Source organism: Triplophysa rosa, linkage group LG10 (assembly GCF_024868665.1).
Source record: "Triplophysa rosa linkage group LG10, Trosa_1v2, whole genome shotgun sequence".
NCBI classification, from domain to species: domain Eukaryota; kingdom Metazoa; phylum Chordata; class Actinopteri; order Cypriniformes; family Nemacheilidae; genus Triplophysa; species Triplophysa rosa.
This window is the reverse complement of record NC_079899.1, coordinates 21272127-21289489: the sequence shown is the minus strand read 5'-3', so window position 1 is coordinate 21289489 and position 17363 is coordinate 21272127. Positions and strand designations below refer to the sequence as shown.

At 41.0% G+C, this 17363-nt stretch overlaps 1 protein-coding gene across 5 annotated transcripts in view; it reads left to right on the top strand.

Annotated features, from left to right (window-relative positions):
• The window catches only part of ston2 (stonin 2), a 47029-nt gene that overhangs the window by 15521 nt on the left and 14145 nt on the right, over window positions 1-17363 (top strand). For 4 of the 5 annotated variants that reach the window (XR_008963677.1, XM_057344096.1, XM_057344097.1 and 1 more), the window contains 3 exons: window positions 6168-8006; window positions 8948-9150; window positions 10158-10231. Coding sequence is in view for 4 of the 5 variants with exons in the window: in XM_057344096.1 (XP_057200079.1) it covers window positions 6168-8006; window positions 8948-9150; window positions 10158-10231 (2116 nt within the window). In the remaining variant the exon portion in view is untranslated. Of the gene's footprint in view, window positions 1-3355; window positions 3680-6167; window positions 8007-8947; window positions 9151-10157; window positions 10232-17363 lie in introns of those variants that run through there. The other variant, XM_057344099.1, reaches the window with a different exon arrangement.

Below are 17363 nucleotides of genomic sequence, written 5' to 3'. Positions count from 1 at the left end.
CAAGGACCGGAGAGAGTATCGAAGGCCGACAGGGTCAAAATGACTCTCTCCACACATAAGAGATCCTGCCGTGATTCTACCACAAGATCAAGAAAGACACGACGAGCCAGAATCACGACAGAACCCCCGCCTTAAGGAGCGATATCCTGACGCTCCAAAAGGCACAAACAAGACAAGACAATGACAAAAACCATAATATAAGACATGACAAAAACATGATACATAAAAAACCAAACACTGACATGGTGCCGGCTGGAATGCCGGCTGGACAGTACATAGCGCCGGCTGGATGGCAGGCTGGACAGTACATGGTGCCGGCTAGATGGCCGGCTGGACAGTACATGGCGCCGGCTGGATGGCCGGCTAGACGGTACATGGCGCTGGCTGGATGGCCGGCTGGACAACATGGAGCCAGCTGGAAGGCCGGCTGGACAGGACATGGCACCGGCTCGACGGCCGGCTCGACTGTACATGGCGCCGGCTGGATGGCCGGCTGGACAGGACATGGCGCCGGCTCGACGGCCAGCTAGACTGGACAGGGCGCCGGCTGGATGGCCGGCTGGACAACACATGGCGCCGGCTGGAAGGCCGGCTGGACAGGACATGGCGCCGGCTCGACGGCCGGCTCAACTGGACAGGGCACCGGCTGGATGGCCGGCTGGACAACACGTGGCGCCGGCTGGATGGCCGGCTGGGAGACCGGCTATCACCGACTGGGCAGACCTGGATGTCGACACGACAGGACCGGACAGGATGTCGGCAGCTGGGCAGCGCTCTCTGGCAGCTGGGCAGCATCTCCGACGGCTGGGCAGCGCTCTCTGGCAGCTGGGCAGCATCTCCGACGGCTGGGCAGCGCTCTCTGGCAGCTGGGCAGCAAACAAGGACAAAACACACAAAAAGAGTCGACTCGACAGGCCTGGGCACCAGCTGGGAAGCCGGCAGGGATCTGCAGCGGGAACAGGACACCAGCGGCCTCAACCCTGGAGGGGAATCCGACGACCTCAACCCTGGAAGGGAGCCCGGCGGTCTCGATCCTGGACGGGGCTCCGGCAGTCTCGACCCCGGAAGGGAGTCCGGCGGTCCCGACTCTGGACTGGAGCCCGGCAGCCTCTACCCTCCAAGGGAGTCCGGCGGATTCAACCCTGGAAGGGAGTCCGGTGGCATCGTCCCCTCCCGCTGAGATCCCTCTGTCTGCTGGGTCCGACGTGGGTCGGATCATTCTGTCAAGAACTCGGGTGAGGTGAGAGACAAAGGACCCAAGTGCAGACAGGGACGTAAGGGGTTAACAAGACTTTTAATAAATAATTAACAAAACTCAAAACAAAGACCCACGTGGGGGTAAACATAACAAAACAAGAACAAGATTAACTAAACTGACAAGACTAAACTAATAACACAACGAATAGGAACACTACAAACTAGACTGACTAACTAACAAGACAAGAACTCACCCACACGTGCAACATAACAGAACAATGATCCGACACCAGACAGAGAACACAGGGCATTAAATAGAGGGACAAATCAAAGGGGAACAGGTGTGGGGCATGAACTAATAAACAACCAATAACGAGAGATACAAAAGGGCGGGAACACAGACAAGGACCGGAGAGAGTATCGAAGGCCGACAGGGTCAAAATGACTCTCTCCACACATAAGAGATCCTGCCGTGATTCTACCACAAGATCAAGAAAGACACGACGAGCCAGAATCACGACACTTAAGTATTAAAAACAAAAATGTATTTATAAGAAGTAGTAGAAGAAAAATGATGATGATATGCTTTTGATTGTGCTGAAGTAAATTTTTTCCAAGGTAAAATCTGAAAGTACAGATATGTACTTAAGGAAACTAAAAATACTTCACTACTGTGCACCTCTGGTAATATTTAGTTACAAAATAATAATTGACATAATACATTTATTATTTTATTTTATTATTTATATATTTATTTATATTTATATATATATTTATTTATTTATAGTGCATTCACAACATTCTCATACAGAATTATGCATTTTTAACCAAAGGAGGGCCTGGGGAAAAAAGGCCAGTGGGTAGGGTGCGTGTTGATGTGTACTTTGCTGAAACTTGGCAGCAGGGTGTCGCGCTGTTTGTTTAGGGCCCATCATGTGACCCGTGGGTGTTGATACGCAATTGTTTTTTTATGACCGGGTGTAAATGTTTGAGCAATTACTGATAATATGTACACGTGGTCATTCTAGACAGTTTGTCCATATTGCATACACCACATTATTCCCAGTGAATCTACTTTGTTTACTGTATTTCAAACATTTTCATTATTAGCGTTCTGTGAATGGGATTTACGGCTTATATGAAGCGCATACGCTACTGTTTCACATGAATGTGTCATTGTAAGCAGAGACTACTGTGAACGCAGGGTGTTTATACAGCTGTATAGTGTAGAGCGCTGGAGAAGAGACTCTTCATGGAAGCTTTGTGTCAGGCGCATTTACAGGCACAGATGGTAAATGCTGTTCTTTATGTGCAGTGCATTTGATATACAATGCTCATTTTCATTTCCTTCTTATTCCGGTGATGTAGAAGAATGCTGCCGTCCATAGAGATGCAATGTGTGTGTGTAATAAGAGGAAGAGGGAGTGCGTGTGGAGTTGTCATATCCAGCGGAGCCGGCACAGGCGAGCATTGTCGTCGGTTTCAAATCTCTGCGGAGGACAACAGACACAAACTGTAATCTCGGATCGACTGAGGTCAGAGAGCAGAGCAACAGCTTGTTTAAGAGCACGTCCTGCCAGGCTTCTCGTGTCCTTCCTTACCTCTCACGACCTCTGACCCCTGCAAATGTTCTCGTGAAAACACCTGCAGCTGTCACTCTGTTTCAAGTTATAGGAAGGCTCTGCCTGTGAGAGATGACACTTCCAATCTGTCTTCTCTCCAGCATCTGTGGCATTTAATGGGCGCTTATCACTGAAAACAGGATTGTTAAATAAGAATCTTCATCCTCAGTCCAGCCAAACTGCTAAAACGGTCATTCAGAAATCGGAATGGTTATCACAAGCACAAGAATCAACTTGATTTCATTATAAACGATCCATCGGCATGTTGAATCATGTCATTCCAAAGAAAAACATGCCGTCTCTTAGACCCCAAGGGCTGTCGGATAAGGTTTTGTTGGATAATGTGACTGTATTGCTTTATACAACAGTTCTATGAACTCGTCAACCTGTCAACCATTTGTTTCTACTCTTGGCTTTAATTCACATAGATTCAAGTGAAATAGTCGCATGTGATATCTTCTCTTTTTTATGATGAATAATAAGGATACTCAAAGAACTGAATCGCTGGTTTTACAGTCTAGACAAAGCCCTATTTGCATAGTGATGTGGAGAGATGTGTGAGGGCAGGCAACTTTCTGACCTTGTTTTCCACCAATCATATTTCAAAGAATGTCTTTCTGTCTTTGATGGTGTTGAGGTGTGGCACAGTTTCTGTAAGGACAGCTACACTCAAAGAGTTTGTTTTTGATGGGGAACAGACAGACCAACAGGCATCTACATGTCTGTGCTTAGTTACGCGGGCCACTTCACGGCCAGAACAGGTCATGTGACCAGCTGCTTAACGTGTGGGGCTGTAATGAAGCCTTGCAATTGCCGTCCCATCTGTTTCTTAGCACCTGGACCTTGAGTCTGTAGTACTGGTGAGTCTTTCTGTCTGCTTTAGACTTTAAACCGCTTCAGATTTTATTTTTGAGTTCTTTGTTTTGTAAAGACTTGCAGACTAACAGTGTGAGTGCTTTGGTTTTCATGTAGCCAGACTTGCTTCCTCTTTATTGAATACGTGACCGGATTGGGCATCTTTAAATGCTGATGTAGCATTAAGCGCATCTTTCAATTCTAAGTTTCAATTCAGTTTCTTTCAAAAAAGGCACAATTTGTGTCTTTAGGGTCGATTGCACTGGCCTCTAGGGAGCCGAGAAAGAGAGGGAGGTGAGAACATTTTGTCTGAGTCCCGCTTGGCATTGCTTATGGAGCGTAAGGATGAGTTCTAGTGCTGCGTCCATGCTGTGCTGTGCTTCGGAGCTGGAAGATTGACCAAATACCTGTAAGTTGATGCTTAGCAACTGGTTCTTTCTTTTCTTTTGCAGATTTGTGATAGACAAAAAAAGTGCTTTTATTAGGATTTTGTCTTGTTTAGCATGTCTAAACCTAAAATGACTAAAAAAGCTAAATTGTGCAGGATAAACTTGTTAAAAAATATGTATTGTTTTTCATGCTTTAATCATTAGCATTATTACGTTTTCTAGAATATTTATATGGTGCAACTCAACTAAAAATACATTACATGTCAATTCTCGTATGTTGCTTTATTTTTTCCCTGATGTAAATGTCACTTGAACTCGGTTACACCTTGACATTTTTGCTGATGGTTAAGATTCGCACATCACCCTCTGGTCGATTTGATGTAGCCCGCTTGTAAAAACATGAACAAACTTGCTTCAGAGGTACACAGAAGTTCGTAGGCATTCATGTTCAAGACGTTGCATTTTTTTCTGAACTCCAAACACTGCAGGAGTCTTTTAACCTCCTCTCTCCAGGGCTGATAAAATCCCAGCATTGAAGTCAGAGTCGCTTTATGTTTGCTTATGTGTCTGCGCATATCTTGTGGGCACTTTGCAGGCGTGTATTGTAGTCTTTAATTAGATTCTGTCATAGTTTCAGCTGTGACATGAGGCATTGATAACAGGCCAAGCCCTGTTAAACTAATATGAGGATTAAGTCATTGTATGCACAAACATTACATTAAATAGTCCGTTTTTTTATTGCTTAATGCGAGTATTAATTATTAGCCCATTGCTTTCGTTGTGGTTTATGATTTTTGATGTGGTCTGGAATTTAATTTGAAATACTAAAAGTGGTTGTTTGTGCATAGCGTGCTCATGCTAGTTTTCAGCATGTGAGAAAGACCACTCGCTGCTTTGTTGCATTGGCAGCAAAAGTAGGTCTGAGGTGGGGAATGCTGGTGCCTAGCAACAGGTAAAGACTGTCTGTCTCATTTGGCTGTCGAGAGCTAGAACGGCCAAGAGTTTCAGCTCGGTTTCAAACTAGTTTGGAAGCAAAGAGATTCATTAGTTTGAATAGATAAACAATGATGTTGCTTTTTTATTCTCATTCTTCATCAGTCTGAGGTATATTTCGGATAGCCACTTGCAAGTGAAATGTACAAGACCAAACTGTTTTTGTCAGCAGTAGGAAAAAACAGTTTTGTCCTTGTTTGTTGTGATTACAAAGGTCCCTTGAAATGAATAAAATATTATCTTGCCACCGCCTTCTGTAGGCATGCTGTGACTTAAAGAAACAATTAGTCAGCTATCGTCTTCTTCCTGAAACTAGATCCTTTTTGCCCAAATGCAAATATTACGTAACTCTCAGAGTAAACAAAACGACACTCATGTGGTCTCATCTCAGTGCATTGTATCTGTATTGAATAAATGTACCCCTGTAGTTTTAGGTCTCAAATCTGATTGGATGAGTCACATAGAATATCCAAAATACTTCTGACCTCAAATTAGTTTTATTCCTTAAATTGTCTTATATTCATTTGCCACATTGCATGGTAACTGTAAACAGCCTGCATTTAGGCTAATGTACTACATTACTTGATGGAGAAAATGTTTATTGTGAATAATATCATTAATAATAAATGTTGCTGCTGTATGCGTTGTGCATTAGTGTGTTTTATTTTATTGCTGTTTCCACCAATTTATGAAGCAACAAGATTCACTTTGTGCGTAATATGCATTACCATGATAACATCACAGTGCATCATGGCCTCTAGTGACTCATTTATTTATTTTAGTGCATGGAAGGACTGTAAATGTACAATGTGCAGGGTTATGAAATGTGATTGATTGGAATCTGCCTTCTTCCTGTTAATAGTCTTTCAGTCGTCTCATGACAGTCCGACCATTGTGACTCTCATTACATTTGTGTTAAAAATAAACTCACAGGCTACTGGAAAGATAAAGGAGATCTATTTTCATGTTTATGAGATTACACAGACATTTACAGTAGGCCTAACATGCGTGTCTATTTTCTGGTAATATCATAATACTTCTGTTTGAAAGTATGCATTATAAAGTGCAGAAGACCTAAAATTGAGCAATCGTCATATTCTTTTATTAATAGATTCCTCTGTGTCCCAAGAAGATGAAGGAATGAACATGGAGCCTTTCAACTGGACAGCCAACAACCAACACACTAATGGCCAATCGTATGTCACCTCCAACCACTTTGCCAGCTGGGTCACTTTCGATGACGATCAGGACTCTGCGTTCCAGCCTCCAGGGAGGCCGTCAACTATAAAACTAGACAACCTCAACAATTCTCCACTGCAGGATGCCAACAGAAACCTGATTTCCTCGTCCTTTTCCAGTCAGGTGACAGAAAGACACATCCTGGACTTGACCCCTGATGGCACCAGTTCTGTCTTCGCTTTCGATAACACACTGTTGAACAACAGCGGCCCTTATGACAAGAAGAATCCTTTCCTGGATGATGACTTTTCAAGCCTGCAACCCTCTTCTATTAACCCTTTCAGTGCCTTCTTTGACACAACAGAGCAGACTGCACCCCAGGTCATTGGTCTGTCCTCGGAGTCACCTGATGTCTCCACATTTAGGTCGCCGTTTTTTGCGTTTCAGGACTGTGATGTCAGAAGAGAATCTAATTTGCTTGCGCACAAGGGAATAGATACTGAAGACGGTCTAGATCAACTAAGGAAAATATACATCTCTGACCCAGACCGTGATGGCAGTCCTACCCTACCGGACGATTCTGTGGAGGCGGAGGATTCAGTTGACTCCACCTACGAACCAGACCAGATGATTTCTCAGGAAGGCTGGCCCATGCTTCTGCGCATCCCTGAGAAGAAAAACATCATGTCGTCACGTCACTGGGGACCCATTTTTGTCAGATTGACGAACAGCAGCCAGCTGCAACTTTTCTACGAGAAAGGCCTGGAAAAGCCCTTCAAAGAGTTCCAGCTGAACTCCCAGCATGAGATATCCGAACCCAAGCTCCAGAACTACGACGACAACGGCCGTGTTCATACTCTTAGCGTAGACCACGTGGCTTACAAGGAGAAGAGGAAGATCCAGCCCAAGGTCAGCGTGGTTCATATGCCGGTGAGAGACCAAGTCGTAAAGCTTGGGACAACAAACTACCGTGACTTCTTGAGCTTCCGTCATGCCCTCCAGGAGACGCTTGGGAGCCTCTCTGTGGATAAAGAAGGACTGAGTTGGCCTTCAACATACACTGAGGAGGAGATCTATGTGGAGGTGAGAGATAGCTTCTATGGAGTTCTGGCCAAAGGTGACAGTCGTATCTTGGAGCAGCTTGTTTTGACCCGTGTCAACATGTTAGCCTTCCTCAACGCCTCTCCACCTTGCAGTATCGGTCTCAATGATGTCCAGGTCAAAGGTAAAGAAGTCGTTTCCCGGCACGACATCATTCCTAACACGACGTCACGTTGGATTCAACTGCGTGATTGTCGACTTCACGAATGCTCGGATCACTCGGAATTTGCAGAGTCCCGAGCCATTACGTTTAGCCCCCCTACCGGCCGTCGCTTTGAGCTTCTGCGTTTTTGCACGGCGTTCGCAGAAAAAACCCTCCCGTTCACTCTCAGAACTGTTGCTAACATCAGGGGTGCCGAGGTTGAGGTTCAGTCCTGGTTAGTGATGTCGACGGGTTTCTCATCCAATCGGGATCCTTTAACATTGATACCGTGCGAGAATGTCGCTATCCGTTACCCCATACCTGAAATTTGGGCGAAGAACTTTAGACGGGAGAGCGTGACGGGTGAAAAGTCACTGAAGGCTCGTTTCAATAAAGGAGCCAGCTTTGGTTCAACCAGTGCTTCGGGGGCGGAACCGGCTATGAGGGTCACCCTCGGCACGGCGAAATACGAGCAAGCCTTCAAGTCTGTGGTGTGGAGGATTAGTCGACTACCAGACAAGAACTCAGGTGAGACACTATTGCTGAAGTAAGAATTTAAGGTACCAAGGTACCAGTATTTAAAAATGGTGTCTCTTTTTTCACGTTTTTCTTTGTTTTTATGACAAGATTAGCGCCACTAGAAGATTTTGACTTGACGTGCAAGTTTTTTTGTCGATAATCTAATTCTCACATTTAAACATGATCCCTTAAATCACAATGTATTGAAAACAAGTTTTTAATGCAATATTGAATTCCAAATCAAGTGCACCGGAGTAGATATAATATTTTATTTTGTTTGTTGGTTTGCTGTTGTCATAGCATCTGCTTGTTCACGTGACTAGTGCTGGTTTTTGTCTGTAAATAGTCAGTACTTTAGGGTGTCAGTTGTCAGTGGCAGTCCATCAGCAGGGTTTCTTTCCCCTGCATAAGTCTGATTGGTTAGACAAAGCTCTGACTGTCACGCTCTGTTAATTCACAGGCTGTCCTTCTGACACACACTTTATGGCTCATTACAACGACTCTTTCCTCAAGCGAGCACATTTTTGTTTAACATTCTGATGTCATAGTTAAAGCTGCAATATCTAGTTTCTGTATTGTTAGTGGCACCAATTGAAATTCCAAAATTAATAAATTCTTGTTGGACAATAAGCTAGTCCTGTTCCTAAATTCACACAACTGGTTGAGCCAATGGGGTTGTTCGAACAAACAATGAAAAGTGAAAGTGCCAAAGAGTCACAATGTTCATTATAATGTTTATCGGATTAATTTAATCCACTCATAAATAGTTACCTCTGCACAATAAGATGAGAAGTCTTAAAAAGAACTGATGTTATCAATTTTATATACCCTGATTCATGGTCTGTTTTCAATTGAATTGGAAAGTTGTATGTATGTCCTTTTAAATTAATAAATAAATGAACGAACGAATGAACACATGACCCAATATTAAAAAGTTTTGTTTTTTGTAGCACTTGGGCATCCTCATACTTTCTTCTGCCGGTTGGAACTGGGATCAGACTGGGAGGTTCCACCTAAATTTGAATGTCTGGTGGAGGTTGAGTTTGATATGCCGTCTGCTTCGGCATCTAAAGCCACTGTGCGCTCTCTGTCTGTGGGAGACAAGACTGACTTGAAGAAATGGATCACTTACAAATCACATTATTCCTATCAGGTACAGTATTTTCACAACTATACATTGCTTTTTTTCCCCTCTCACTCTCTGCTATTGAAGGTGGATGCAAACATGAACAGGGGTTTAATTAAACAGATAAGCTATGAGGACAAAAAATATTGTGACACGTGAAGACTTTTGTGGTTACTCTGCTTAAGTGCACTTGAAAGTCAATGACGTCATACATTTACTAGAAATCACCTTAAGACCAGCTGCTTAAATGTAAAATAAAAAATGGCAAATGCATAAAAATTAGCATAATTTCTTAGCAGAGTCCGCTTTGTGCACCAACACCAGACATTTCTAGGTGTGAATTAGATGTTCAGCAATGGCCGCTGTGTGGTATGTTTATACCACCTGTCCTAATTTACATAATTGCATAGTGTTCATAAAAATAAGCAAAGTAAACCCTCAAGATTACACTTTTATAAACAAGCCTAATTTAATTCACTTAGTATCGGGGGATTCAGTGCCCTCCAGGATGGGTCCTCGACCGCTAAATGTCACGTACCCTGTGACAAAGCCACCGAAAGACGAGTTGTAACCCTGAAGCAACCTGCTGCGTCAGCTGCCAGAACTTGTTTTCCCTACTGCATTCCAAACGTGTCATTTAGGTGGCTGGAGCTGTATTCTACAAACATCTGTTCCCATTACTGTTCAGCAGCCACAGGGAATGATTCATCACCGTGCAGAGGTGTACAACAAACAGCAGGGCAGCAGAGACGAGATGTAAATCTGCCTGTAGACTCTGTTTAGGAACGACAGAGAATCTGGCTGAAACAGCATCTCGCTGTATATGATAAATGTACTGTAGCTGTGGGGTAGGTGGCAGGCAGCAGGTGAGGTCAGTCATCCGGCATGGGCGGGATGAGCCCCCTGAAAATAGCGATGCCTGAGATTAGATTGTTTGGTGGTTGTTTCTCTGTTTTGTTAGGATTGACTGCCTCCATTTGGGGCTTGTTTGCTACTACAACTACTCACTTGCACTTGTTTCTCTTGTCCTGTAGGTGGCAGTGGAGTATAAGAATGAGAGCGTGTTGGACAGCCATCAGGACGAGACACCCGGGGAGTGTACTCAACAGTGAGAGTCTTTATTTTAAGAGGGCTTACAAGTTGCACTTTGATGACCGAGAGAAAGTTCAGTACTGCACCGAACCGTTTACATTTCTTTCCCATTTGGACTTTTTTTGTAAAGATGTTAAAAATGAAATTAAGACTTATTCTGTGAGAATGGTATGTACAACGGAAAAACACAACACAGACCCTAAAATAGATTATTGTTTCAAATACGTAACATATGAACTACTTCACTAAGTCCTTATCAGAAATTTTATTTTAGAGACTTGGAATTATTGCTCAGCCCAGTCAATATCTTCTCGCAGTCATTCAGGGAAAAATGACTATAATCATCTTTGCCTATTTTGATGCTGTTTAACTTCTTTCTGTATATTTTGGACTATGATATGAAGAGTAATTCCCGTAGGGTTGCCAGATTAATTTCCTTGTTATTTAACTTTGTACAGAGGATAAGGAGGTACTCCTAACAAACACATTTCAGAGCTTGTTTTAGCTGAATTAGAAGACACTAACAAGTAAATCTCTTTTGATCACTAATTTCTACTTTAATTATGAAGACTAGTGCGACAAAAGATTGTTGTTATGCCGGTTGCTTGGATTTGCGTTGTTGAGTTTGATTTCTTTTTAAATTCCATTTGTAGACATTTTAGAGCAACACAAACTTTTAATGTAAATATCATTTGCATTCAGTTTTTCTAACACACAAGTAATCATCGGATTTTTATGATTTCAGATGAGAGCCGATTGAAAGTTTAAAGCAGGATACTGCGTCTCATGGATTTGATAGAGGTTTCATTAGGAATATATGATGATGAATGTCAGATAGCTTGTACTTTGCACGTTTTAATGAGTTTAACTCGGTCAGTACATTTAACGTGAGTTTAACGTTATATTTGATCCAAGGTAATTCAAAGTGCTTTACATAAAATGATTGACAAACGAAAAAAAGAATACATAATGCATAAGACATCTTTAAAAAGCAGATGATTTAAAATTACAAATACAGCTGAATTTAAAAGACAATAAAATTGATTTTAAAATGTGTGTATATAGAAAAAGAATAAAATCAAAAGAAAATAGAAATAAAAGTGCAATCTACTGTAATTGTCTTTATGCTTTATGTGATTTGAACAGTTTTCATATAATTGCTTTCAGGTTTATGAAATAGTTTTGTGTACTGCTTAATTTATACAGCAAATGAATTTGTTTTGTTTTCCAGTTAAAATATCTAACATCCTTAAATTGAATTTAAAGTAAGATGCATAAATCAATGCAACGTGTTCTTGGCTCAAAAATACCTGCTTAGCTTTAGTTCATCTTGATTTCAGGATTTTATGATATTGTTACCAGAACATTTCAGAATAAGGCCGTGTTCACACTTGACTTCTTTTTTGACTAGAAAAAGTTGACAATGGCGCTTTTTTAGAAAAAGAAAAACGCTTGCAGCATTGTGGTTTAAAATAGCAGCCGGTAATGTTCAAAGATAGCATTTGTGCGTGAAGGCAGCTTAGAGAGACAGACAGGCTTCATTGGCAGCGTAACGGAAGTCTATTTGAATTATAAACAGAGAGTGTCTTTGCAATAACCAATCACATTTAAAAACTACAAAACTAATTTCTCACTAGAAATGCAATCAGAAGTTATTGAAAGTGAAAATTAAACTTAAATTTATACAAAACTATGCTCCAACGGGCGTTTCGGCCGCTATTTTATTTTTTCGAGCTTGAGTCTTCTTGACCAATCACGTTCCTTGCATGTTGTTATGGAAACGACAGGTCTCTGTCATTGGTTAGCTGTGAAAAAGGTGCTTGACCTAGGGTGTTTTTTTCAGAAAAGTTGAACTTTTTTCAACCTCAAAAGACGCTCTGAGCTGCAGAAAAAACACTGGTGCTGGCGTTTAAAAAAGCGCAGGACTTTTTTTGAAAACACGGTTTACTCCATAGGATTATAATATAAAACAGACGCTAGGAGCTTCAAAAAAGAAGTCAAGTGTGAACACGGCCTAAGACATTTTTGCAATGTAACTCAATGATGTCAGGATTTTACTGATGTCATCAGGTTTGCTAGGTCTATGAAACAAAACCAGCCCCAATGGTTAATCAAAACTAGCCCAGAGACCACAGTCGCCAAAACTCCAAAAATGCATATTTTACAGTAAAAAAAAAATGCGGACTTGGCAAGCCTTGATATCATAGATGTTTTTTTGTATTGGTTGTACTGGTTTATCTTGTTCATACACAGTGCAAATCAGGAGCAGTTAAAATAATTAAATGTTTTTTTTAAACATAATTAAAATGTTAATTTTTAAGGTCGCTTTTTAGGCCTCATCAGAAGAAATACTGAAAATCAACATTAATAACATTTGTTTGTTCCTGACACATAAATGGCATGATAAAAGAAAGTTGCGTAATGACAGTTAGTTTTGCCTCAATTTCATTGTGTTTATTTATTATGTCTGGGTTTTATTCATGTTTTCTTTTGTTTGTTTAACGTGTTTCATGTTTAACATAGATAACAATAGATTTAATATTGTTAGGTATGCTTACTCTTTATTTTATCTTTGTAAATGTCTTTAAATATTTTTCATCGACCTCATTCAATCTCCCATTCAAAGAACTGGACGGCACACATATACAATAAAGTATGTTTGTTTGAAGAAGTCATGTTACCTATCGTACGTCTATTGCTATTTATTTGTGTTTGTCCTCACCTATACATTCCTTTTGTGTTTTTTTTTTTTGTACTTTGGTGCTACATGACTGTTCAACATGCTGTCAACAATTCATATCTTTCTGTCTCTAAAGGAAGTGCTGAGTAAAGGCCATTTCACATTGAGTCTGAAATTTGCATCCAAAATTTCCGCACGTTAAAAAATAAATACGACCTCACGTTGTGTCAATCACACATACACACTGCCTCCGATATTTTCGTCCGTCATATAAAAATTCGGACTGGGTTCGATTTTCTGCGTTTTTCGCATCCGTAGCATTTTGAGAGACACCGTACAAATGAGCGCCAAATAAGAAAAAACGAATACGAAAATTTCGGACTGTACATGCAAAGACCTTAAGTACTCATTTTTTTGGGTGTATTCCACTACATTTCATTAAAGACGCATTAAATCCTGCAAAACACAAATACAGGTGTCCATTCAGTTGTGCCCATTGTCGTTTTGAAGACATAGTTTTCTGATTTAACTAGATTTGATAGATACTAGTAAGGAGAGCCATAATCGTATTTTGTTTCTTGGCTATTTAGAAACTAAGCAATCGTATTGGCATTTTAAAAAGCATTCTGAGAGCTTATTATAATCGACAATGATCATTTTAACGGAGGAGGCAGAGGCTTAAAGTCACCATGCAATCAAACAGGAAGTTTCTAAGTGTTTTACACAGTGTTGCAGTGATTATTATAAATGATTTATCCGTGCACACCAATATATTTTTTAATTAATTTGCACTTGTAATCTTTAATCAAAAAGGTTAAGCTCCTCTCTCCCTCTCAACAACAACTCTTCACCACATGACGCAACAAAAAAGAGGTAGGACTATACCAACTGTCCAATGGCCAGGCATTTTTAGCCCTCCCCTCCAGGCCCAATTTACAACAAACCAATCAAAAAGGGAAGGGCAAAATAAAGCCCCGCCCTACATTTTTTTCTAATTTCAGAAGCCGTTTCACTCGGACACATATCACGATATGCAAAAGAGGTCAATCGCAACTTCCGTTTCATGGGGACTTTAACAATGATTATAAAGGCCTTTATTTTTAGTCATTTTCATGTTCACCCATTTTGTGTGGTATTTTCAATGGCCAATGCTTTCATGTCTCTTTATAGTAGCTTTGTTGTCGCTATAATTTATGGATGTGAGATTGATTTCTGATTCCTTACGTTGTTTGTTCAATTGTTGTCCAATGTTCAATTCTTCAGTCTTTAGGAAAAATCTCTATATATGGAATGTAAAAAATGTCAGCTTGGTTGGTCACAACCATAATAGTTTACAAAGTTTCTGCTGATTTTACATTACAGCTTGTTTTTAGGAAAATATTTTAAACCTGGTCTTTCAAAAATTGTTAGGAGGAACTTGAAAATGATGAAATGATGCAAATGTGAAGGAAACATCTACTTGAGATTAAACCGCATAGTTTTGAGGATGTGAAATTTTGTTAAATAATATTTTGATGAGAAATGAGCGATTATTGATCTCCCTGCGGATTCTCTTAGGTACAGTATGCATACAAGTGTTTGTAAATTCTTAATAATTAATCCGCTTTATGCCCCTTAAACGGGTTCATAAATTGTTTGTTATTATGTCTCAGCTTGAATGAGTTAATCTGCTTCAGAAAATAAAGTGGAAACATTATAAGACAAAGAAAGATATATAATGTTGAAGACAGGCATCAAGGCAGGCCGGTGTATAATCTGCTCCTCTATAGTATAGCTAGCTCCTCTTATCTGCTCACCAAAGAGTAAAAGTGCCCAGAAAGTGAGTTAAATTAGGTTGTAGGGTGCCTTGACACCTCATGTTTGGCACCAGAATAATGCAGGGCATCTTCTAGAACTGGGGCACCTTCTTCAAACTCAGTGAAAGGAAAACAGATGTTAAAGAGCTCCGTAGAGCTGGCTGGCACATTTCCTCAGCACCTGCGGCAGTTTCCATTGCTTTCACAGAGACGAAGTGAAGAGCTGGTTAAGGGCGAGTGAAGGGGCATATGGTACTGATTCTACACCTAGCACCTTTATAACCAAGTTGTGGACTGATCTGCTTTTATTTGAAGAAGTTGTGCAGCTCTTGACCTTTGTAAGTTTTGAGATATGTACTTAAGGAAACTAAAAATACTTCACTACTGTGCACCTCTGGTAATATTTAGTTACAAAATAATAATTTACATAATACTTTTATTTTATTTATTTATCATCTATCTCATCATCTCCTCTCCTCTAAATAGAATCTATCTTTCTTTTCTAATCTATAAATAGAATCTATCTATCTATCTATCTATCTATCTATCTATCTATCTATCTATCTATCTATCTATCTATCTATCTATCTATCTATCTATCTATCTATCTATCTATCTATCTATCTATCTATCTATCTATCTATCTATCTATCTATCTATCTATCTATCATCATCCTTAGTTCTGCGTTAGCTGTAGTAAATACTGTTACCCAGCAGAGGGCGCCAACTACATTCTTGACATTTACGGCTTCTGGATGCATACAGTGCAGTCCACACATGGACAGAGATGCTTTTCTTGGCCTGTGTTTTGTGTTTTATATTCATCTGTTCTATGCCATTAGCTTAGGATATAATATTTCAAACGTTTCAATAAGGTCCATTTCATCTTTACTTGCCTCGACTTTTCATAGGCCATTGCGCCTATAGATAATGAAAAACACAGAAAAGACTCAAAACGTTCTTTCTGGATCGTTTTCAACTCTTCAGTTTATGCCTGACTAGTGTGGCATGTAACAAATCAATGGTTTTGATGTCTTCCGGATGGTTAAGGGTGCCGCTGATGTGGCTGGCAGCATGCGCTGCCAAGGTGGTTGGCAACGCCATCTGGCCTGCACATCCGAGCGCACTGTAGCGGATCTTAGCGTGTTCAGATGTCCTATCAAGCCGTCTGTGTGTTTGTTTATCAGTTTTTTATTTGTCAATTTGCTTTCTGTCTCGGACCAGAAGAAGGTCATGGAAGACTGCCAAACCTTAGTCCAGATAGTGACCCTATTGACCAATAGAGTGCCGGAAAAAACTGTCCATGGATCAACGGTTACATGCTCATTACCATATCATGGTCTTCGCACAATATCTAGCATTTAAAGCAGTGACAGAAAGGCAAATATCTTTTCGAACTACACGCAAAAAAAAACTGTTTACGTCAATTTACGTCAAACGCTTTGAATCAACTCCGCATCAAATACAAAGGTGCTTGTAAATGCAAAACATATCACTATAGAGACACTCTTTACCCTTGTGTTTGAAATGTCTTGGGCATTTTTCCACATTCCGTGTTATTTTTGCCCCGGGTCCTTGTTAATTTCAGATCTTGCTTTAAACCCACATAAATCTTCAAAGACATCCTTCATTTTCACAGGGAGTTAATCTCAAGGAGCCCCTGAAGGCACGTTAATATCGTGACAGATCTCTGCGGCACACGACACAAGGAAGCGGTCTACCCTTTTGAATAAGAAACAAAGAATCAAGCATCAATCCTCTCTTGAGTCTCTTCATTTGGCTTCTGGCCCGTAACCGATGCCCCTCGCCATAATCTCATACATGCCCCGCCCCCCACAGTTACTCCCATCTGATTGGCCCCTGTGCTCGGCATGGAGCTCTATAATCGCATGCTGGCCACAATATGTATTTTCGTCATTTACACATCATTTCTTCAAGCACTCTATTGTGGTTTATTTCTCTCGGGGTCCGTGGCCGGCACAGACGGGCAAACGATCCGTCAAACACATCGTTCATTGTCCGCAAGCGTTTGTCTCAGAGCTCGGTGTGGTCCAAATCAACCGAGCGTTACCCTAAATTCGAAACCTTTACTCATCTCTGTGATCGTGATCAAAAAGTGCATCGCTTCTTTTGCCTCCAATGTAATTATAATGTTGGCTGGTTTCAGACGGCCTGTTGATTTTGGCCCTCCGTCTCTGCGGCTCCGTGCTTCTTGTGATAGCTCTGATGCAATAGGAATTTTACAATGGCTCTGCTGTTTGTCTTCGCCGCTCTGTCTTCTTAAAGCTGATGACCCCACAATGGCCGGATAGACTGCTTTAATCCAGAAAAGCTCATGTTTTTGACGGTTGTCTGCAAAGTACTCAAGCTATCCTACAGAAGGCTATTGTCTCTTCGGAACAGACCAGTCGTATTTGCTGCTGTTAAGCTCCATAGTTCACACTGTAGTGCAGTGGCTATTGTAGAAAGGTCACTGTGGCGCTCGCTCTCTATCCAGGCGCTACGGACCGACAAAAGCTTCTCTGATTGAGTTTTAGTGCAGGGCTAGGTAATCTAACTGGCTTTAGAACCTTTCTGAAGAGGTCAGGATTTATCTTTTCCGTAAAATGTATAGAAAGAAAAATATTCTATTTTTATCTATTTTCACGGCTTAGGTCAAGGAGGCATTGAAT